This window comes from Haemaphysalis longicornis, unplaced genomic scaffold (assembly GCF_048455015.1).
Source record: "Haemaphysalis longicornis isolate Haplotype H1 unplaced genomic scaffold, Haemaphysalis longicornis Haplotype H1 scaffold_7, whole genome shotgun sequence".
NCBI classification, from domain to species: Eukaryota; Metazoa; Arthropoda; class Arachnida; order Ixodida; family Ixodidae; genus Haemaphysalis; species Haemaphysalis longicornis.
In genome coordinates this window covers 69,416,439-69,440,325 of record NW_027526422.1, presented here as the reverse complement: position 1 = coordinate 69,440,325, position 23,887 = coordinate 69,416,439, and the positions used below count along the sequence as shown (strand labels likewise).

Sequence of the window (23,887 nt, the reverse complement as noted above, 5' to 3'; positions counted from 1 at the left end):
AAACTTGAGACAGCTCTTCTATCATCCTTTATAAAGCTGGTGGAACATGGCGTTGGTAGGCAAGATCTGCAGTGGTTGCGTAATTTGTTAGATTACTGTTATGGCTGTACATTGCAAGTGACGCGTTTATAGCTTTTTCTGCTTGTGTCATTTTATGTACATTAAAACAGCCGATTATACACGCATGACGCAGGGAGACCATTTCAATGTTGTTCTATAAGTCGAACATTATTAACATCCCGAACACATTTTGCTCTCTTTTTGCCTATGAAAATTTTGATCTTCCCTGGAGGCATTCCTTCACTTGTATGATACATCGACGACAAGAGTAACAAGGATTAACGAAGGATGTGTGTAAATGCGTTGTATATAAAAATGCTTTCAAGGGCGGTTAGGCCTAATGAACGGTTTTTTCATCCTAAAGATTGCGCTCAAGGTCAAAGCTACTGCAGAGAAGGCAGTGTCCAAGGTCATGGAAGCTGTTACCCAGGAAACGCCTCTGAACATCAGCGAGTAAGTTTTAGATCTCTGAATACTCAAGGCCAGGGAGTGTATAACCCCCTTCCATTCTCGCACACATGCATGTGCGCGCACAAGCACTCACGCGCACACGCACACACGCGCTCTCACACACATAGACGCACACAAACGCATACACGTTATTCTGATGGAGCAAGTCGGTTTTTGTGCCACTTTGGTTGACGAAAGGTCCATTATAATTTGAATATACAAATTGGTCGTTTTGTTGCAATGAGTTGGCATCGTCATTCTCTTGGTTTCAGTATGTTCGTTTGAAATCTTGTGAAGGAATTGTGCCTAATAAGGGCCTGATACTAACAGCAGTTGATTTGTAATCATGTTACCTGCGTGGAAGCGTTTTGTATGTTTCACATTAATTGCGAGTAAATTTTGCTAATCTTTTTTGTCATCAGTTCTATGCAAATGTTCCCAGGGAGAGTTTTGTAGAGTCTTGTAAGAACGCACGAGTTAGCTGTTTCCAGTCAACCACACCTTGCGGAATAGGGTAATTTGTTTCTGGGTTTGACATGAGCGCGAAATTGGAAAATCTGGCTGCGGAAACAGTACAGCGGCTGCGGAACCTACGGGGGACCCATACGAGTCTGCAGCGCACCGATGTTTCCACAGCGTCATTGTAAAACTGTCAGGCCACCCATATTGCCGCAGATTTAAGGTCGGGAAAGGGTATCGTTCTCAGATTGGGGTGCCGATCAAGGCAACAGACGGTGGGTTTTTTCTAAGACCAGCTGAACCGATCAGTATGCGCTGCGCTTTTGCTCTCTTCTCGTCCACGTTTTCTTCTTGGGTAGTACAACATAACTGATATTTTTATGGCGGAACTGTTAAAAAACAACTCCGTTTTTTTTGCGTGTGTAGTCTACAAGCACAGCGGTAGTGTTGCTGAAACCATTTGCCATCGCAGTCAGGTGTATTAAAAAATATACACACCGCGAAGACCCATTTCCCGCCATCCGCGTGTCCAGCACTTACCCACGCAGTAACGTTTTTATCCTGCGATTCCAGGAAATGATGTCGCACGCACTTTGTGTCCTTCGCGTATACCGCATCATCACCCGCGTGAGAATGCATGCCTGTCCCGCACTGTTACCGTGTACCCATCGACTTGGTACAACGAATTTGACCGTGTTTTCGACGGCCGTAACACGGGCATCTCACTCAGAGCGGCATATTCGCGCAGCTTTCGGTCAGCTTCTCGGGCACGGACCTCGGCGTACTCTTGCATGTTGCCCTTTGGGACTCCCAACCATCAATCATGGCACTGAGCTCTGCTCCCGGAGCTCTGACAGCTGTCAAAACCAGGTCATAGGTCGTCTAAGTTCGCGCCTTTGACAGGATAGCGTAGACAGTTTTTGTTCACGGACACGAACATTTTGTGTATCTACAGGTTGGCTGAGCACTCGTCGCTGTGTTCGACGATTGCTTTGAACTACAGCGTTGACTTGGAGAATGCAGACAAGGACCACCCGCTTCTTAAATCTCTTGACGCCATTTCCATTACTCTGGCTGGCTGGAAACTCGTGATGTTATGTAAGTAGTCACATGAATTATTGCAGTAGATGACACGCTCCATCACGATCTGGACTTTCCACCATGATACAAAAGCATCATGCGAGGTCTTTGTAAAAGTACATCAGCAAGGATAAGTTATCGTTGCTACGTGTTGTTTGAGGCAGGGGCGTGAGGCAAATAATATTATACCTACTAGGTTTCAGAAGCAAAACTGCTGCTTTACATTTATCCTCGTGTCTTCATGGCCGCAGGGTGGTCAAGTCGCCGAAGAATTAATATTTCTGTCTAATAATAGGTCCTTAAATCTTTATTTCTTGGCATTGATAGCTTAAAGCACGGGTGCTTCGAAGAGGCTTGCTGCTGTACTTGTGTTCTAGTTAGGAGAACCTTGTCCGTGAATGCTTCTCCCACGTCACAGTGCAGGAATTGTGACATGCCTGCATGTTTACACTTTGCTTTGCTTACACAGTTATGATGCCGAAAATATACAGGCTTCTGCAGCCGGACTACCCGAAAGAAGCAGAGTCCAACTTATTCAAGACCTTTGTTTCACACTTGATGGAAGAGCGGAAGTCAAAGAACAAAGTAAGCGTGAGTTGAACTGTTTTTTCCTATAACAATAATGTAATAATGGTGGCAACTGTGCTGCGTACATTTAATGAAGGCCAGCGGGAACAATCTCTGCTGTGCAAGACATATTGAATTGAAACAGCTAAAGAGGCATACGACCGCAGGCAGTGCTTAAAACAATCTTAGATTTGGGAGCTTGACTGTTGCCGTATAGCTTAATGTACGAGCGGTATACTGCTTGCAGTCGCAATAGAAGCACGCGCGCTACTGCAGATTTACTTTCTCCACCCACGTGCGTATATGTATATCCCCGACGAAAACAGCACCCCAGCAAAACTTCTGGTTTTGTTGCCTTGAGATGTTCCGACATTCTAAAAGAATGTGCTCCTTTTCACGCTTGTCGAAGCACCCCAAACTACAGCGAAATAAAAGACACCGCTGTAAAAATGTGACTACACTGCAAAGTTGTAGGCATTTCCAAAATAATCAACCTCGCTAGCAATCAGTATCGAAAGAAGCGTTATCATTGTCATCATGAATTCATTGGACCTGTCGGAGAGTCAGAAAAAGTAAGCCACCTTACCCGCGAGTTTCAAAGCATGTCAGAATTAAGATTTAAGAACGGCGTAAGACAACAAGAGCAGTAGGTTCATTGTTTTTAAAATATCTACGTCGATGCTATATTGGGGTCGGTCTAAAGTTATTGCAATCTGAATTTTTTATACACTAATATTTGTAAAAATCCTACGGCACCATTAAGTTTGCGAGATGGTCGCTTTTTTCTTTCCATCTCTATTTCTCTTTCTCTCTCTCTCCTCTCCTTTCATCCTCCCTGTACTTCCCCTCCTCGCACTGTGTTGTATGCAGGTGTGGTGAGCTCCCTGCCGCCCCTGCGGAGCTCAATAATACCCCCAGTGCACTTTCTTTCCTTTTCTTTCCTTTGAATCGCAGGAGCAAGATATCTTAGTCACAGAGTTTACTAGTAAGATATACAAGGCGTGAACCTGGCGCCAGTGTCTATAGGGAAGCCACTCTTCAACCAGCGTGTCATTATGGTACCGTTGGGATGTGTTCCATTCTTACCTGGCATGGCTCGCAAACATCTCGAAAGTTGTCTTTGGCTGCAAAAACCGTAATACTGTTGTTAAAAACGATTTAGAGTTGTTTTATTGATACAAGAGTACTTGATGAATATTTTGTCCGGCAGGATTTTCTACAATCTTTATGTAACACGAACACACAAAAAATTAACCAAACATGAGCCCGCTTCGCTGCAAATGTCATAGAAATACAACAGTGTTCTGTCGCCAATGCCACATAACTCCTTTCTCAGCCCCCCCCCCTTCCCCCACCCCAGGCTCCCCTTTTCCTCTCTTTCACCCCGCGATTAGTACAATAAATTGTTTAATCCAATTCCCTTGGCCGCGCTGCACGCCGAAAATATGTTGCGTCAGCGCACTTTTATCTCATCACACTTGCTCACTGTCTTAGCGCGGTTTTTTAAAATTTGCAATAGTAAAAACCAATCTAACGTGTATTCCTAATGAAAAGAACGCTGACACACTCCCCCATGCACATATATTTGCCTCAAGACAGACAGACAGACAGACAGACAGACAGACAGACAGACAGACAGACAGACAGACAGACAGACAGAAAGACAGACAGACAGACAGACAGACAGACAGACAGACAGACAGAAACTGTTAAGTGTTCAGATTAACTAAGGTCTATCGTCTTCAAAAAAAGTTGCCTTCTTTGTTTGTTTTATAGGCGGTTTCGTCGAGTGCTTTGTTGCGGTTTTCAGTGTAACGCGGAGGATCTCGCTGTATATATTTAGCCGCACCGCTGCTAGGCTTATCCCCCACTGAATTTCCTTAACTGTTTCCGCGATTAGATACGAACCCGGAAACAGAGCACATCACCCGACAGACGAGTAGACGTTTTTTTTTTATCGTCAAAGCAGCACATTGGGTGAGCCACGTACTAATGATGACCAAAATGCACCGAGAACACACGACAGAACAATAATGTTAACCATGATTCAAACACTTAGTAAGCCGGGCCATGCGGCACTGGAACCTTTGACAGCGTTCGCACGATGGCACGCCACTGCAGCGACACATTACCCTATGGCATATTTCAGCATTAATCTCTATGGCCTCAATGCGCAAAAAAGGGTTAACACTGCTAAGAACTTTTTAAAGACCCGAAAAGTTTGCGCGCTTGCCAACGCACCTAGAAGGAAATGCAAGGAAAGGCTTCATTTCCGCCTTGACCCACATTGGACACATTTTGTAAGATTTTAACGCATAAATTCCAGAAGGAAGACGACTTTCTTCAAGTCTTCATGGATGCCGAATATGACTGGCAGAACGGCACAGATGGAAAAGGAGATAACGCTGAAAAACAAAGTGAGAACTCAATTTTTTTGTTACTATGTTGACAGTGATCGCGAATATATAAAAAAATAGGTAGCACCCTATGCGTTCATGAAGAGGTTTCATGATTCTTTGTGCACACTTATCCGCAATTAGATTTACTTCCCTTTAACATAAGTGCCTGGCACTGTATGAACTCGATGCACTTCACTTCCGCCATAAACACCAACGTGCTGCTAATGTTTACATAGGTGCGTGTAGTTGTCGGTTTATCTCGCAGTTCGGTTTAAAGGAGCCATGAAGAGAAAATACAACTTCGTTTAATTTGAAAGAACTTGGATTCAGTATCTCACTCAGCTCCATTACAGTCACAAAAGATGTTTTTAACAAAAAAAAAAGGAAGGAGTATTTAAAAACTTTCAAATTTTGCGCCACAGTGACGTGTTATGAGCAAGAATGACGTCATACGGGCCAACTATAAAATACAATTTTCTGTGCGTTAACTGCACGTTAGCATTCAAGTGATGCGGTCAAATGGAACTAGAGACCCCATTACAGACGTCCAGTCATGTGTCGTCGAGACAGGTCAGTTAGGCGGCCGGCAATCGCACAAACAAGGTTCCGTGACGTCATAGAAAGTGTTGCGGGAAATTGGCTAGGGGGTCGCGACTGCTTCACACGTTTTCTTCAATATCTCCGTTATTTGTTCGAAGATTGCGATGATATTGGTATCATTGTTATCGGGACAAAGCCGTCTTTTTAATAAACCCAACTTGTATTTCGTCTTCATGGCTCCTTTAAGTATTTAAACAAGTGCAGTACGGAGGGATTAATAAATAAAATAGAAACGGTACCCGCCGAGAAACAGTTCTCGGGGCGCTTAACACGGCTTACTTGCTTTGAAAGCGAAAGCCTAATGATACTTATCAACGACTTCTTCACTACTACCTATATAACAGTGTGAGCAGTGTTTGCACTGCTTCGCGTTCAGGCTCATATTAACTTCCCTTGTCTGGAGCATTTTTTAGGTATTAGGGGTTGTGGAGATAAACAACGCGTGTGCGATTTCTGCCAAATTCGGTTAACATACAGGTGCATGTCACCGTATACATGTATTATCGTATTGGTATTTTTTTTGGGCAACTGGGTCAAATTCGTTTGTTTTTGCTTAAGATGAGTAAATACCCTGTGAATAGATTCACAGCCTGTATTGGTGGCGTTTCTTGCATTGATTGCCGCACTGCACGCTCGCTTAATTCAGAAGATGGTTTGTTGCACATCATACATTTTGACGCGGCGTATTCTGCGGCTACTAATCCCGGTTTTAAAGGCATGTCTGCCTTTCTGACCTACTATCACATGCCCGGTTGAGTACGCGATAACAACTCCCATTATCATAATGAGACATGCGCACATACACATACTGCCCTCTCTTCCAAATTTCTTCTCTCGAATGACCCAGGAATTCTTGACTGGGGATGCGTGCGAGATAATAGAGGTAATTATCTCAAGTCACGATTTGCTTACCGTTAACTTCACCCGTAGCACATGAATCGTGCCTGCAATTTTTTAATTTTTGCGATATAGGGCATAGGCGCATTTATAAGCTTAGAAATGTCAGCAGATTTTTTTTTTTTTTTTTTGGGGGGGGGGGGGGGGGTGGCGAATTACTTGAAGCGATTGGATGCAGCCGGTATAATTGTGTGGTGTAAGAAAGCGCAACCGACATAACGTTGTCGCAGCTCCCCTAATAGAGAGGGCGCGCACGTATGATGTATGGAGAGCTAAGAGTTATGAAGAACTTTTATAATCTGCCGAAGTAACTAACAAAATTTGTTTTCCAAATAATAAGCCCAATAAATTACCCAGAATATTTCGAAATATAACCTCGAAAAACGTTTGAACCACAGTTTCTAACTATATCGGTACATGCAAAAGTATAGATAACAACTGTGTGAGTATTTCATTTCATCTGCGACACCGAAGACGAAATAAAATACTAGCACCAAAAAAGAGCAAGTATAATTTGAATATGCGTTGTTTGTAGTTTTGTAAATTTTAACGACCATGTGTTTTTTTTTTCATCGTCAGAGATATACCATCTCAACGATGTCGCAAGTGGGAGCACAGTGATAACTTTTCATCTACATCTGTTTAGAGACCATAAATGCCATAACATGAAAAAAGATAAAACGAAAAGTTGGGCGATGACCAAAATGACGCTGCAGTTTCATGCGATATCCCCGTCTGATGCCTTTCGATTTTGGTGCCATCATTACAAATCTCTCACAGATTATCTCGCATTTGCAGAGATGTCGCTGGAGGCGATAACGGCTCAGGGCCTTATTTTCTTCGTTGCTGGCGTGGAAGGCGCGGCATCAGCCGTTACGCACACCGCGTACTTACTGGCAACGCATCCGGAATATCAGGACAAGGTCACTGCTGAAGTGGACAAGGCGATTTCAGAGGTACGCAAAAACTGCAGGTTTTCCTGCTCAATATAATCCAATTGCGATACAATTTAGTCCACACGCCAGCGAATTTAATCCAAGCACGTTCACTGAGTTAACTGCTTTAAGAGCGGCAGTTTTTTACATCCCCTAAAGTCCCGCTCTGCAATGGGTGATCTTTGTTGACTCGTGGCCTGTTTTACAGACATTGGTGAAGCCATTCCCCCGCTGGAGACAACTTGTGCGGGAGCTAAACGATGGATTTAGGCGCTGACACAACGCAGGCGATGAGGCGCGCCGTAGTGGAGGGCTCCGGATTAATTTTGACCATCTGGGGACTTTTAATGTGCCCCGAAATCTCGTACACACGGTCGTTTTTGCTTTTCGCCTCCATCAGAAAAGCGGCCGCCGCGGCCGGGAATCGAACCCGCGTCCTGGAGCTCAGCAGCACAACGCGTTAGCCAATGAACCACCGCGGCGGGTAGAGAAAAAAAAAAACTTGTACGTGAGCTAAACGCATTGCATACACTTGGACTGCGAGGCACCGAGTCTTGCTTCAGTGGCTGCCGGGTCATTACGGCATCAAGGGGAACGTCGTATCTGACGCAGCAGCGAAAGAGGCGCACAATATGCTTGCGTCTCATGGAATCCGGTATTTCAGACAAGACGAAAGTACGGCTGTCTCTGCACTGGGGTGGAAACTGCGCTGTCAGCTTGGCGGCACCCTCTTAGGATACCCTTGTCTATGCATGCGATTGACCCTAAAAGCAATTTCCAGTTTCCTGGAGGCCTACCAAAACAAACTGAGGGTGTCCTTCACGGACTACGTCTGAACGTTGTCTTCACTCGCAGTTTTCTGTTTAAGATAGGTTGGCCGGACTCGCCATTGTGCTCTGTGTGCTCTGTGAAACATGGCATACCGCGTCTCTTGCGCTACTGTCCGCACCACGCAGCTCAACGCTAAACAGCGAGAACTCTCGTGCGACTACTACGCGGAAGCTCTTTAGAACTGCATCACTTGCTTGGTCCCTGACAAAATCACGCTGACGCGGCGCAAGGGATAAAGGCTCTTTCAATTTTTTTTTGTTTGACTCAGGATTACTCGAGGCTCTTTAACCTTGAGATCCTCAGATTTTTTTTCCTAGTGCTGTGAATTGTTTCTACGTTCAAAACTGATTTCCTTTTTTTCTTCGTCCTATCCCTTGTTCTTTCCCCCTTCCCTTCTATTTTCTCTGCACTATGTTCATTACACCTGAAGTAGCAAGCCCCGCCGTTTGTGGGGCTAACCTCTTCGGTGTTCACTAAAGAAAAAGAAGGAGAAGGAGTTTCTTGAAGTGCGTAAGAAAACTACATAAGCGAAAACACTACAGACAAGGGTACCAGAGCCAGTGGTTGTACAGGGACCCTGGAGGAGTTAATACAGAGGTAATAATTACAACAAGTATTAACAGCAACGGTGAAACAATATAAGACGCTAAAAAAAATAAAGAGGACTAACTCACTTCAAGTACAAAAACAAAACAGGAAAAGTTGATCAAAGACCATTTAACGGGAGAAAGGGTGGTCTTTCAGGGACGATTTAAATGATGACGCGTGCATAAATAACTTCACAGCAGGCGATAAACTACTCGAAATTCATATTGCATAGAAAGCGGAAGTCATTCTTCAGTAATTAGTTTGTACACGTTGTAGTAAAATGTTTCTGTTTTATGCAAACATTGTGCTGTTCCGGTTTGCTTCGAAGGTGGGGCTGGTAAAATTAAAAGGAAATTGTAAACGCAAGAACTTGAAAAATATTAAGCTTAAATTGTATTGAAACAACTTTTCAAGCTTTCAAGCTCTGTCTCTCGCTATGTACGCATGAAGTGACAGGGTCAATTGAAAAACTGTACTAGACAGCTGGACTAACCGTTGGCCCCGCTGGAACTCAGAAAAAATGACAAAAACAACGGAAGACAAAGGTAAACCGTAGGTCCTTCAAAACACAAATCTGGTGTCAGTTTGTCAGCCAATTAACCACACCTTTAATATTGAAATTAATGACACCTTTGTTAATGTTGCTAACTTGCTTAGCAATGAGGACAATGCAAGGGACAGCTTCTGTGAGCCGTAATTCGTTCTGGGGCATTCTACGATCCGTTTTTCAAGGTGTCAGGATACGCGCACCAGCTTTTACTTTTCCAGTTTTTGTTGCTCTGGCGTTGTTGAGCTCGCATTTCATTTCATTGGTTCGGGTAAAAAGGCTATCGCTTTCGATTTTATTTCAGGGTGGACTGACGTATGATGCCCTTCAGGAGATGCCCTACCTCGAAGCTTCAATCAAGGAAGCGATGAGGTTGGCCACCCCTGACTCCGTGTGAGTGTCTAAAAAGACAGATGTACTTAGTTTCCTCTCACTTCTCTAACGTACACTGGTATGATACGTAACTAAAGCCAAGTTTAAAATTTGGTGGGAGAAGCAGCAATTTATCATCGGAGGTTGAGGCTGAGGGCGTGAACGTCGACACTTGTATTTTGACAATTTCCTTTCAAAGGGGACATGAAGACAAAACATACCTTTCTTCAATTTGAGACAATTACGCTTTGGGAAGTCACTCTCAATTCCGGCAACGAAAGGGATTTTCATCTGAAAAAAAAAAAAAACAGCCAGAAATGTTGAAAATATTTCCACGGAATATGGGCAGCAGAGACGCAGTAGAGGCCATCACTAAAGCATAGTTATGGCGGTGTTACTGCATGTTAGCATTTAAGTAACACAATCAGATGAATCTAGAGGCTCAACAACAATTACCCAGTCATGTTTCTTGGCTTTGTGACGTCACACAAACCAACGCCGCCTGTATTAACATTGCCTGACGCGTCGCGCGCTTTTCAATGGGAAGGGTAGGGACGCTTAGTTCAGGTACTGATCCGCTATGTGGCGCGTGCCGGCGGACATCTCGCCTTACGTCACTGCTCGCGAGTAGCGAACGCTGCACCCACTTCTACGACGTGTGTCTGTCAGCTTGCCTGTTGGGCTTCAAGGGCCGTTTCGCTTACATCTTAGCCGCGACGGGGCGCTAGTTCTGTGGTGCACTGGGGATCTCGTTCAACGTGTCGCTCGCTTCATACTTGCTGCATTTTCCCAAAGATAAAGACGGAGGTGGACTGAAATAGTGTAAGAACATACTGATTGTCGGGTAGACATATAGCTAACAGAAAAACGATATTTTCGGATGGCGCAGCCATTATTTTACTGATATTTTTCTTTCTGGAGTATTTAGAGAAGAAAAAAATTGCGTGCACGTTTTTTGTTCAGGCGCTCACTTCTACGATTACTTTCCAATAATATCACGTGCTTGTAAACTATAGAAAATTATAGGAAACAAAAGGATAAGCAGCTGGAATCCCGCCACGCTGTCCGGGCGCTTCTACAGTACAGTCCTCAATTTTAGAAGTGCGTACCGATGCGGAGTGCGAACAGCGGGGTCAAAACAATACCTAAATGCGGAGGGGATAGAGGTGGGATGCCCCACTCAGAAAATTTCAGGGCCTGTGATCCGAGTAGATAAGCGCGCAAAGCCCGCATCAGCCTGCGGCAGCGCCAGGGATTTTGCTTCGTGACAAAGGAAGTTTTATCAGTGACAGACCAAGACAGACAGGCATGGTGAAAAACAAGAAGGCGTAGGAGCGCCGCCTCGGGAACGCTAAACAAACTTTCCACTATTTTGCATAGTTTCCGAGAAGCGGCGCTGGCTGGCGGACACGAAAGCACGCTGGAAGGCTACGGAGTGGGGAAGGGTAGGAGAGAGCAACAGGAGAGTGGCTGTTTGGCCATTTTTCGCTCACGCGTTAGGCACTGTTTATACAGGCGGCGTTGCACAAACAAGTTTCTGTGACATCATAGAGACGTCGCTGGAATGTGACTGGGGAGAAAGCACTGTTTGATCTGTTTCTTAAAAGGCGATAAGTTTTCTTGAGCTTGAAGAGGCAAATACACCAACCAAGGGCGTTTATTCAAAGTGGTCTCCAAAGGGACCGCTTTGAATAAACGCCCTTGGTTAGTGTATTTGCCTCTTTAAGTTTAACCCAACAAGACAAGAGTTCTGTCGAAGATGTTCACGTTTTCTTGAGCTACTTGAACGGGAAAATTTTAGTCTGCATGTTAGTCTGTAACTCGATTAGGCCACCTGGCCAAAGTGAAACAGAAGCTGGACAATACGGTTATATACCCACAGCCCAATCTAAACGTCTAAGTCCGGTGGCAATGTTCATACTTGTCAACATGGTTAAACAGGATCAAACCTTACGAAAATATGAGGCAGAAAATCAATACATAAATGATATTTGCAGTGTTCTTTTATAACAAATTCACGGATGCTTGATTTCAAATTAAATACTGCAATTACGGCATATAAAAACATTCCCTCCGTCGCCTGTGGTCTCCCGCGCCACTATAGCTTCTAGCGGAATTTTAAGAAATCAAGCGGAAATGGTCACGACAGGTTCCACTAGGTAGGTTCCACGTTCCGCTTGGAACGCACGTGGAGTAGGGCAACGTGGTTCTATAAACGCTGAAGTTGGGCGCCTCGATTCAAGAGCTTCTCCGCCGTATACGGCGGAGAAGCTCTTGCCTCGATGCCAGCGCTGTCGTATACGACAGCGCTGGCATCGAGGCACACAGCCTGTAGCAGTGGAACGCGGTAAATTTAAATTGACTTGAGCGAACTTTTTGCGTGCTTTCCTTGGGAGGAGCACGACGGAAGCGCAACAACATGAGAGGTGAGCGGGAATTCGAAGGGAGGCATTTACTTGGCAAATGTTGACGAAAGTATCCTTTTTCGTGGACATTTGCAACAAAAGGAGCAGATAGCGGGCAATTTTATATATCGCCATTATTAAGTTCGGGATGAATTTTTATTATTGTCATAGTTCAAAGCAGCCATTAATGAACCAAACTTGTATTTGGTCTTCGTGGCTCTTTTAAAGACCGGTCAGTTTGTTCACGCGTTAAGAGATCCAAGCAAGTTAGCTAGGCTAGCTGGTGGCTAACGAGCAAGCCAAGCTTCACACGCAGCGCTCTGAACGGCTGTGAGGCCGATTGGAACAGAATCTCACACCTGCAACACATATTTATCTAGGCAAACACGGGTAACTCTTTCAGACAATGGTCAATCTGCGGGTCGAGTTGTTATATTATGAGTCCACCAAATATCCCAGTCAATTATTACTGCTCTACGCACATCCCGTAACCTAGAAGCTCGTTCAAAAGAATATTCTCTTTCTGGCGTTCGTTAAAGGTCTCGCAGTCTTTGTCTGCTAATGTTTCGTCACACAGGCGGTATACCACCTTGCGTAGGGTTCATTTTAGTTGCGAAGATGAAAGCATTCGATAGGCGCTTCAAAGCAGATTACAGAAAAGAAAATAAGAGACTAAAAAAGGCGTCCCTGCTGAATGAGCACATCCGCAAGTGTCTTTATGTGGGGAAAATATTTATGGCTTTGTCAGTCTTTTGAGGTACGAAGCCAAGAAAAAAGGCGTTGATCAAGGCAAATAAATGTCCTCTGTAAATAGCAAGGCCGCTTAGAAACGAGACCCTTGGCTTAGATGTCAGGGTTTTACATTTTACAAACAGACACGCTAAGCTCGTAAGTAAGGTCGGGGTTGCGACTGATATGTTTCCATACACAATCGAAATATACAATCACCGGCAAGTAGGCGTAATTTGAATGTCATTGAGACAGAATAAGGTAGCTTCTGTTGGCTACCACAATTTCAGTTCTTTCACACAACGTTGGACTACACATAATTTTGTTCTTTGTTACTTTCCAACCATGCGCGCTCAGAATCATGAGGCTTTGCACTGAGGAGACCACAGTGGCTGGCATCCACTTCAAGCCAGGAATGTGCGTCGGCATTCCACTTGCGGCCATTCACCGGGACCCCGAGTACTTTCCCGAGCCAGACAAGTTTAACCCGGAAAGGTGACCACTGAGGATTTACCTTACTTCTTTCTTTGAATGAGTTGACTATAAACACGCAGTACTGTGATGGCTGTGGTTGGCGAATGCGCTAGGGTTTCACCAAGCTAATATGCGTTTTTCGTTCAGTTATCCAACATTAACAATAACACATACGCAAAAACGTTTTCAGAAAATAGTTGAAAGCAAGTTGAGGCTGATGCGTAGACTGTAATTCTGAGGCTAGTATACAAGACAGCCCGACAGCAGCATACACGGTTCCATTGTCATTATCATGTAATACAAAGCAGATTCGAACATGCAAGGTTATTCTTAAAACAGAATAGCAAACATGCAGGACAAAATGCATATAACAGGGTGGTTTATTCATATGTATAAAACACCACTATCACCAACCGGCCTTTAAATTTTATATCGATAAAAAAAACAGATCATCTAATTCCAATAACATTTGTCACCCACTTATAAAAATACAGGTATGGTACACACTAGAAGAATGACCTTCATGTCGAAGTGAGTTTATTCTGAACCGTACCACGCAATGGGCTGCAGTGAATAATGAGAGACGTGGAGTGATACTTCGTTCGCACTGACCACAGCCGTTTTCTAAGCTTGCTGCGATAATGCTTGAATGGCACGCAATCTTCCAGTAAACGAGTGCGCACAACTGTTTGACGTAGGTTGTCTTTTATTTTTATTTACTGGTGTAATGTTATCCACGGCCTGCGGATTTTATGAACAGGTCTACACTACTTTATAGAAAAAGAAACAATTACGACACAAACATTTAAAAACCGCTATTCACAATAGCAATCGTTTGGGTCGTTGATTTAACAGCAAACCTCCAGTCCACCTGCAAACGGGCGTAATAAAATCCGCCTAACGTAGCATCTGTGATAATTTGGGTCCGTTTTTAAAGAACCCATGTTACACTAAAATGTAACGTAGGAACTTCTGCATTACACTTTCACTCTGCACGACGCAGATTTCTGCCGGTGAACAAGGAAAGCGTGAAGCCCTTCACCTACATACCATTCGGTGCTGGGCCACGCACCTGTGTTGGAAAGCGACTTGGAGTGGTGCAGGCCAAGACCACTCTGGCATGTCTGCTGAGCCGGGTGCGGCTTGAACCCTGCTCTGAGACAATGGTTGGTAAATTTAGGCCTTCTCGGAAATCACATTTATCGACTATTCTGTTTTGACTTGACCATGCGAGGGTACCGTCTTGTTCGAAGTAGCGTCACAAAAGTACATTGTTCGACAAAATTAAGTTATGCGAAGTTATTAGGGAAACTAAAACGAAATAGACTTTGTCTCATAATTTAAGCACAGATAATCCTATTCCCGTGCATTGCTCTGGTTAACGATACAGAAGCCACAGAAGGAATCCGTGGCTGAAGATCTTCCTTCTCTGGAAGACCCTGTTCTGCAGGAACTTCAGCGGTGAAGCCACGTGGTTACAAAACATGACCGAACTGTTTTAGCAAACACGGAAGGCGAGATGGCGTTCTGAAACGAGTTTATCACTAACACCGCACCCACGAAGGCGTCCCGAGGTCACCCGCACCTTGAGCAACACGAAACGGCACGACAGAAATATCTCCTAATGGCTGTCGCCACGTTGAGAGTTGACAGCGCCCTTAAAGGGGCCCTGAAAGGCATTTTGAGCACACTAAATGAACTAGCGCAACCGTTAGATTGGGTCGTCAACATCATCTGTGCCAAGTATTACTCTTGTACGCGCAGCGGAAAGCTCACACTTTTGTTGCAAAGTTTGTCGTTTTTTTCTCACCCTTTCCTTCGTGTTTTTGGGCGCCGCCATCTTCACATGTCTACATCATCGATTCCCAGATGTTCGTCATGAGCTAGACATCCCGCTATTGGGCGGCTTTTTCACGCACTTCCGGCAAAGAGATGAGTCGTCTGCTCAGCGTCGGCTCGCCGGCTGATCTGCCAGCGGAGTGCTTGGGCATTTTACGACAAACGAAACAAGTGTAAAACAAACGCTTAACCGTTTGTATTGAATGCAACACGGCCATAACACGACATGGATATTCTGTTACCTGAGTACGTTCCATAAAGAAAGCGTTGAAGCCCCGTGGCACTTCTTTCGTGCAATCGCAGAGAACGCCCTGAGCCGAATGCCCGGGTTTGACGCATACATTTTATTCAACTTCAAAACAATCCAGAGATGCGTTTCTAACGAACACAACGTCACAACATGCGTTGAAAGTCTGAACCACAATTGACAGAGGATGGGTTGCCTCCTGCCCATCGTAAATTCGGTACTCACCTCGCGCGCGGTTTGCGGGGACGAACAGCAAGTCACTTAACTCTGGCGCACAAGCCGATGGCTTTTAGCCACGCACACTGCACATACCCCATGCGAGGTTGAGTCGTACGTCGCACGAGAAAGATAATCCAGACCATGGGAAGCACTATCTACCCGCAGAAGCACAACGTCGCATTTCATCGCGAAACAAAGGCGTCCACAACACGCACACCATCGCCTCCTGTAATGCCAAACCATGGAGGAAAGAAAAGCTTAGGAGAGGCCCCCAGCTATCCCCGCGCATTGGCAAAAGTGTGGAGGAAGTCACGTGTTTTCGGCGGCCATTGGAAATCGCGTTAGCAACGGCGTCCTAGCAACAGCCCGCCCGCCGTTCGCCAGTCATGGAGGAAAGGCAGCGCCTGCCTTGTCGTCCGATTGCGAAGATTGCTGCTTCGCTTTGCTGCGCTGTGGTCTTGCGGAACTCGAAAAGGATGCTGCGAGTTGCGACAGCTGCGCCGATGTGAATATGTCATTTAATTTCTACTTGCAAGTGCACCTTGTACCGCGTCAAGCTTTTGCTCCGGTCGCGCTCACGACGCGCCTATTGAAGTGCAGACATCGTGAACGCGCCGTCCCGTCGTACGCGCGGACACCCGTCAGGTAGATTTTCGGGAAGTGATACACGGTGTGCAGTACGTAGGCGACTTGCAACCGAACGATTCGCAACTCAGTTTTTTGGTTATCGCCGCTGCAATATATAGTTTGCTAGGCCGGCAATGCGCGGCAGTGCCTTTGCAACTGTTACAAGGTAGATTCCCAGTTGATATAATTTCATCGTCCTATTACCTTAGTAGGTGTCCGTCTGTTGACTGGAAGAGTGCTGGATCTGGAATCTGGGTCTTTTTGTGGTCTCGCTCTGGATTTCACTTTTCAACGCTTCATACTGCGAGGTTAGTGTATGAACGTTTTCAACTGATATCACCTTGAATTTTTTGACACTGAGACAAGTTGAAACTTGGCGAAAAAAAGTTTATTGACGCCACCCACCCTCTCATTTTTTTTACTCAATAAAACGTTTTGCCTCCTCCTCCTCCTCCTCCTTCGCAAAAAATTCTGTCGAAGGCACGCGAACAACGGTAAAAACATTCCACAATTTTTTAGCGTGAAATCTGCATGAAGTACTGCTTACCTATATATATTGTCACGGAACACCTATGTGGACAATGCCCCCATAGCGCCATAACCCGTCACCGAAGACGACGAAGAGGATGCGGCTCGCCCGAGCGATCATGGCCGCTTGTAAATAGATCGCATTGCTCTGCGGCAACATCTTGTAAATAGATCACTTCATCGTCGCCCATGGTTCGCCTCATCATTGGCCTGCCGCCACGTAACATTTTGGTGGATGGTGCGGGTTTCAGTCCCATCCCGGCCCCGAGCTTCACCCCGTCTCGGCTCATGAAGCAGTCTCATCCTGGCTCCTGGAAAGCGTCGGCCCGCCCCAGCCCCGGTGATCCACGGACGCGACATTCCCCAGCCCCGTGTCCCCTGCCCATGCCCCGCCGAGACCAGACGAACTGACCAGCCACGACCAGACGTATAGCCGACGACGTCCCCCCGCCCAGATCTCCGGCGCTTCTCCGAAAGCTTTGGACGCTGCCTCGTGGGGTCGGCGGTGGTCCCAGCTGTTCCGGGGCGGTGCTCATCGCGACCATCACCATCATCAGTGGCGGCAAGGACATCATTGTACATGTTCTCATCGCTTTGCTCATCCGCTTCGTCACCCTGTCTTTACCCTGGCTTCGACCGGGACGGTCGTCCTCCGCCGGGGGGGTGATGTCACGGAACACCTATGTGGACAATGCCCCCATAGCGCCATAACCCGTCACCGAAGACGACGAAGAGGATGCGGCTCGCCCGAGCGATCATGGCCGCTTGTAAATAGATCGCATTGCTCTGCGGCAACATCTTGTAAATAGATCACTTCATCGTCGCCCATGGTTCGCCTCATCATTGGCCTGCCGCCACGTAACAATATAGAACGGCCGTTTAATTGACTAGTCATCTCTGGGATTGCCAGTGAAACTGCAACGCAAACTTGGGCACTTTCCAGTCCGGTAGCCGCACGGCGCGCCCACTGTTTGCGGCGTTCTCCATCGCTTGGGAACCTATAAACGGCGGCGATTGCAAACAAAGGATGAATGCACACCAATGTACAGCAATACTTGTCAGCGGAATGATGCACTAACCGGTGGAAAGTGACGCCCAATTCCTTGGGTACCGATCGCGACCTGCAGCCTGGCACCGAGCATTGCGGCATTGTTAGAGCGAGCCGCTTCGCAAAACTGCTACGGCCACACTGAAGGCAGTGTAACCTTGGTGTAACCGCGCGTTTAGGTTCACGGTCACGCGCTGCAAAACGGCCTTCTACCTGCCTATCAGCTGATTTCCGCCGGCTCGGCGCTGGCAGATGCAGACGACAAGAGAGGCGGTACAGGACGGAGGAGGCGGAGAAGGTGCACCGAGAGAGAGAGGCAAAAAGAGTCCGCCAATGGCATGGAGGGCCAATGGTCCGCCATTCGACTTACAGAAATGGCGTTTCCGGCTGCGCTGGGTGTGACGTCAGGGCCTCTCCTAAGCTTTTCTTTCCTCCATGTGCCAAACGCATCTCGCACTTCCCAATGGGAGTGAGTGGTACGCCTGCAGTTCCCACATGTCGCGAGGTGGGGCCCCAAGCTGAACCGGGATCACGCAACCGTAACTGACTTCTGGAGCGGTTTGTGCCTTGTTGCCAAGGCAACCGATGTTTGAGATTGTCAAAGAAATGGCGCTCGCTCCAGCGCTATAGAAAGCTCAGAGCCGCGACGGAGCATGTTTTGCCAACGTTGCCGCTCTCCACCACGCTTCGCCCCAAGCTGAACTGGTCTAAGGTCCCTTTCAGGGACCTTAAACTGGTCACATGATTGAAGCGTTTTGTGCACGGGTTCTGTATCGATTTAATATGACTTCTTCACATGCCGCCGGCAGGAATTACCACCGCCGCAAAATAAGACCCGGCACCAGCGGGGCCACATCTGATACGGCGCTTTTTGGATAAACAGTGCGCGGTGCATCAAGGGAACTAGCGCACGACCCTCCTTGTGCGGCTGCGAGTTCGCCGCCGATAAAAAGTCATGTGCCGCCAGCAACGTACACCGCGAAACGGCAAGGCCAGGCCGCCGCATACATGCGGCCAGATTTTTCGTTCGCTTTTCCAGCCTTGAGCGGAGTGCATGATTCATGGTGTCAACAAAGCTTGCCCGTAGCAGACGACAATAGCGGAAGTACGTCACCTCTGCGGAGCGCAGCATCATGGGAGGCAAGGCTCGCGCCCCGTCAACAGCGGAGAGTAAGTCGAAAGGAGGAGGAAACGCGGAGCGACGATAATGCGCGGTTTTTGATTTACGATTTCTCAGCTAATACTCATCGCTTTAACATAATTCTTGCGGGAGGAGATTGCAAATACATTGCTTTATTTGGGTACATGTACATCCATGCATCGGCGGAAGGTATTTCAGGACCCCTTTAAACCATGTAAATCAGCTCTTTTTGAGCTTATCTTGCAAGGCGGCGATAACAAAGAGGGCGTAGCCCAGCCCTTCCCTTTCTACTGTCACTCTCTCTCCTAGCTGCCACGCGAGTATGATGATTGTAGGGTTTAACGCGCCGACGCAGCGCAGGCGATGAGGCGCGCCGTAGTGGAGGGCTCCGGATTAATTTTGACCACCTGGGGATCTTTAACGTGCGCCGAAATCTCGTACACACGGGCGTTTTTGCTTTTCGCCTCCATCAGAAAAGCGGCCGCCGTGGCCGGGAATCGAACCCGCGACCTCGTGCTCAGCAGCGCAACGCCTTAGCCACTGAGCCACCGCGGCGGGCGCCACGCGAGTATGTTACAGAGATCCGCTTTATTAGGAATTTTTATTTTTTTAACATATTCAATGGTAGTCATAGAATTTATCGTTGATGTTCTTGGTAAACGCCTATTGCAGCGGAACATAGAAGATGAAAATTCTTGACGTAAATGTCGCCTGCGGTGAGAATGTGGGAGTGTGAAGTGCATGCTCATGGACGGTGTACCGGTGGTCTTAGCGATTCTGCTTTTCTGGTTTGCTATAAACGGCCTATAAGGAAGAAAAACCTCGAAGTCCGGACAACAAATCGCGAGAAACTGAAATCTGTCCCGGCAAAAAAAGATGATCAAACAAGGGCATGGTTGTGCTCGTAAAATAGCTAACCAGATGAAGGCATATTAAATTGTCCCGGATTTCAGAAACTCTTTGCTCTCACTTGCCTCCATAGGGACTCCACAAATTTTTTGTACTACGAATTTATCCGTATTTGGGATACACTAATATTTATGGTTATTTATCGCTGCAGCCTGCATTGAAGTACAAGCCATGCCAACTTCTTCCCGTCATCGATGGTCCCGTGATTCTTCGAGCTGTCCCACGTGTCAGCACTTTGCCGAAGAATGAGACTTATGCGCCGTGAAATGCTTTGTGCCAGCACAACACGATGGCGATCGACCTTTCCAAACCTCGGACAACTGCCGGTGATTCGATCAAGTTCGGCGGGAATATGGCCAATGTCAATTTTACAAATGTTCAGAGATTGAATTTTTGTCACAAAAAGAACACATTACTCCCATCTATATCCCTTCCACACTGCAGAGATGTTCCATAAAAAAGAACATCATTCAGGTAAAGTCGATGCATTGTTACAACCTAAATTGGTTAAAGCGAGGAAAAAAAACAACGCTAAAAGGAGAAATGAATAAGTAATTTAGACTAATTAAAAATCAGAGCCCCTTTCTTAAGAGCAGGATGGTTAAAACACGAAGCTTTCTCTCATGTAACCTCAGTCAAAGTACAAAATCCAAACTGCTTCGACCATCCAGGAATGGCGCAGTCGGGTAGACGTCGGCTTCGTTACTCGAGAGACAATGCTTCGATTCCGAACAAGGGAAGCGTTTTTTTTTCTTTCTTGAAGAACTTGATATTCCTTCGCGTATCATCGTGGTTTTGTGATACCCACTGTGTAAAGTTGGCTTTCCTGCAGTGCCTTCTGGCGCAACAGCGAACACCATCAGTGAGGCAACACAAGCTTCGCTTTAAAAAAAACGAAGTACCATTTACACACGCGATCAAAATCTTTGAAGCGTCAAATAATGTACCATCTGATCGACAGATCAGGAAATTTGTGTGGCCTACATCGTCAAATCGGTTTATAAGCAATAAAAAAAATGTCGAATTTCGAAAACACGCACTAATAACACTGCACAATGGATTTGTGTAGATTTGTATTTGTTCTTTATTGCTGTGTGGTTTGTTCTTCGCATAACCGCCGTAAGTATACATAAGTATACAAGATGGAACGACAGCACGACAGTATACAAGACAGCACGACAGCACGACCCGGCCATGGATGTTACCCTGTATGTAACATGCCGGGGCCCTCAAGCTTTTTTTTGCTGTTTTTCCTTACTCGTACGGGACACATGTTTTTTTTGTGAAAAAGTTGTGAAAATAAAATCCAACTACAAACTTTTGTCGGCTCGTTATGTTCGAAAACATTCAGTAACGCCACAAGCATGGCCCCAAACTGTTGTATTTATTACGTTATCTGATTGGTGTGTCGGTTATTGCTACTTTAAATAATTACTTGCAGCTGCACCTGATGTTAAGTAAATGAAAATCAGAGGCACTATAGTGACGGAAACGCCAAAAGTTATACAACTGAAGTTGGTACCGCTAAAAACTAGCCTGAAACTCGGCAAGCCAATATAGCTGTCGCCTCGGTCGCAGTGGTCATAAAAGGTACTACTGAGCTGTAGAAAACTGCCCCAGGGCCAGTTTTATGCTCTAGATTGCTGGTGGTGGACTGTAAAAGAACACAACTTGTTCCGTAAAATGTGCCGGCACACTGTGGTGTGTGGCTAAAGGTTTCAATATCGGCTATCAGTATTCTCATTTTCGGTGTCACTGAAAATCAGAATTGTAGCTAGCTAGGCATTCGGACTGTCTTACACGAAAGGACGTCTGCCTGAGGTTTTATGGGATAGCAAGGCAGCGAGGGCCTGATAATCAGTCATAAAATTGAATATGCGTTTCCACAAGCAGTGGTATCATCTCTGAAAGCCCCGTAAACATGCCAATGCTTCCCAGTCGCTTGCCTGAAAACGACGTTCTGCATGTGCAATGATTTGGAAGTAAACTGTGCGGTATTAATTTAGTCGCCGTCGTGGTGTTGAAGCACAGTGCCTAGGCCATACTCAGACGCGCCTCTTGAGCTTGAGTCAAGGGAACAGAGCCTTGGCGTAGGAACTACACGTTCTTTACTTTCTGAAAGGAATCCTGTGAAATGGGGTTCCACTGGTTTGGGACGCCTTTCCGTAAAGGACGTTTCAGAGGTTCTAGAATGGTCGCTAGGCGGAGAACAAACTTGGAACGTTTTCCTGCCCTTACCCTAAAGGACCATAATTGTGTCACCTTCACAGGCTGGGGGAAAATGTTTAAGCGTAAATATTTTCTGGAGCGCTGCATCAGGCAAACTCTACATTAAAAAAAAAAACGTAAATTTTTGAAGATCGAAGAGGGAACGCTGTCTTAATTTCCGGCCAGAAATCGTGGCGCGATGAAGGACAGCACTGCAGTGATCGTCCTACTCTTTTTGACTGCGTCCAAATACTACGATGACGACAATCAAGTTAAAGTTTAACCCATGTGCACACCTATAGTCTTCCAGGGTTCATCCGTTTGAGAATGGCTGGTGATCGCTTCGTGAGTGATGGAAGCGGTCCCATCTAAACTATCTGGATGAAGTAACACCTAGTAGTATGCTGAAGCCATATGTAGGTTTGAGAAATGACTAGCTTCTTATACCTATTTCGAAATGTACTCAACCTAAGGCAAATGAAAACTATGTATCCCAACGGCCTAATTACGTTCCCTAAGGTAAGCTTCTGGCTCCTATTTAGGGCACGGCTGCCGCGCCATGTAGCTACCTTTTATCGGCGACGCTCAAGCGATGAGCCCGAATTATGCCTAGAACGATAAAGTCCAGCCAATGAACTTCGTTATCGCTGATTGCGACCCGAGCTTTCTCATCGCCGCCACCAGCCATCTCTAGCGCCGGGATATAAGCCCGTATAGATTATCAGTAATTATCACTTTGTTTTTGGTTGACGTCTTGGCGCCCGCACAAGCGCTTGTCGCATCGAGCTCCTCTATTGGAAGCGCGACACCGGCGAGTGAGCGCTGCTGCAAGGACGCCCCCACCAATGCGCCGTTTGCCGTTCTCGAAGCGGGGACGACGCGGTTTCGCCATCCTGCCGTCCGGGCGGCCCCTTACGTAACCTCCGAGGGCAAACTGATAAAAGCACGTCGGTACACAACCGTAGGAATGGAACGGGAATACAGAGTAAGCAGACGAAGGGTGATCTTCGGCTCTCCGTCATCCCTACGGGGCGACATACGCCAGGAGGCGTACGCGTCGAAAATCGCCACCGCCTGGTCGCTAGGGCGCTTTTAGAATAGGCGGCACCCAGATGCCGGCACGTAGAGGCCTACGCGACGACAGCTAAAGCGGCAATATACACAAACTCGAACGTACCTGACGAGTTTATCGCCACACTTCGGCGAGTTGATACAGATAGCTGTGTGAGAAGCGAGCCACGCGGAGGCACTCATACGTATTTATACGATGCTTCAGGGAGTGTGTACGGTGTTCGTGTTCGTAGCGTCTCTTCTTATTTGGTAAGTACATTTTGGTCAGTCATATATAGCGAAGTCGCTTACCGCAGTAAAAAGGTTACGGAATAATTTACACCCTACCCCTGGATTGCTTAATATCGGTCAAAATGGCGCACATACAGGCGTTACTTTTAATTTTCTTCTTTCATAGGAAAAGCAGTCGCGGGATGCAGAAATAAAAAAAAAGAACGACGTTGTGCGCTTGTTAGACCTAATATCCCAGAAAACAGTAACAAACCTTCTTCGAAAAATCTTTTGCGCGGACAAGTTTAAAGGAGATGTGACGAAAAAAAGAACTTCAGAGGGCAGCTTCTCAAGTCGTAAATGCGAAAGCATGAAAATGCAATTGAAGGCCGCTGAGTGTTCATTCGAGTAAGTACGCTGACAATACAGCCAATGCGAATTGGGGAA

The 23,887-nt window shown here is 46.3% G+C and overlaps 2 protein-coding genes across 7 annotated transcripts in view; both read left to right on the top strand.

Annotated features, from left to right (window-relative positions):
* The window catches only part of LOC144145864 (cytochrome P450 3A41-like), a 58,269-nt gene extending 37,658 nt beyond the window's left edge, over positions 1-20,611 (top strand). The window contains exons 6-14 of one of the 5 annotated variants that reach the window (XM_077677674.1): positions 425-513; positions 1,925-2,067; positions 2,519-2,640; positions 4,943-5,033; positions 7,311-7,468; positions 9,718-9,806; positions 13,277-13,414; positions 14,397-14,559; positions 20,103-20,611. In XM_077677674.1, coding sequence (XP_077533800.1) covers positions 425-513; positions 1,925-2,067; positions 2,519-2,640; positions 4,943-5,033; positions 7,311-7,468; positions 9,718-9,806; positions 13,277-13,414; positions 14,397-14,559; positions 20,103-20,216 — 1,107 coding nt within the window. In that variant the 3' untranslated portion in view covers positions 20,217-20,611. The remainder of the gene's footprint in view (positions 1-424; positions 514-1,924; positions 2,068-2,518; positions 2,641-4,942; positions 5,034-7,310; positions 7,469-9,717; positions 9,807-13,276; positions 13,415-14,396; positions 14,560-20,102) is intronic. The other 4 variants (XM_077677673.1, XM_077677675.1, XM_077677677.1 and 1 more) reach the window with 4 other exon arrangements.
* Positions 20,612-23,159: 2,548 nt separating this feature from the next.
* LOC144145863 (cytochrome P450 3A41-like) overlaps positions 23,160-23,887 on the top strand; it is a 47,780-nt gene continuing 47,052 nt past the window's right edge. The window contains exon 1 of one of the 2 annotated variants that reach the window (XM_077677671.1): positions 23,160-23,479. In XM_077677671.1, the coding sequence (XP_077533797.1) occupies positions 23,427-23,479 (53 nt within the window). In that variant the 5' untranslated portion in view covers positions 23,160-23,426. The remainder of the gene's footprint in view (positions 23,480-23,887) is intronic. The other variant, XM_077677672.1, reaches the window with a different exon arrangement.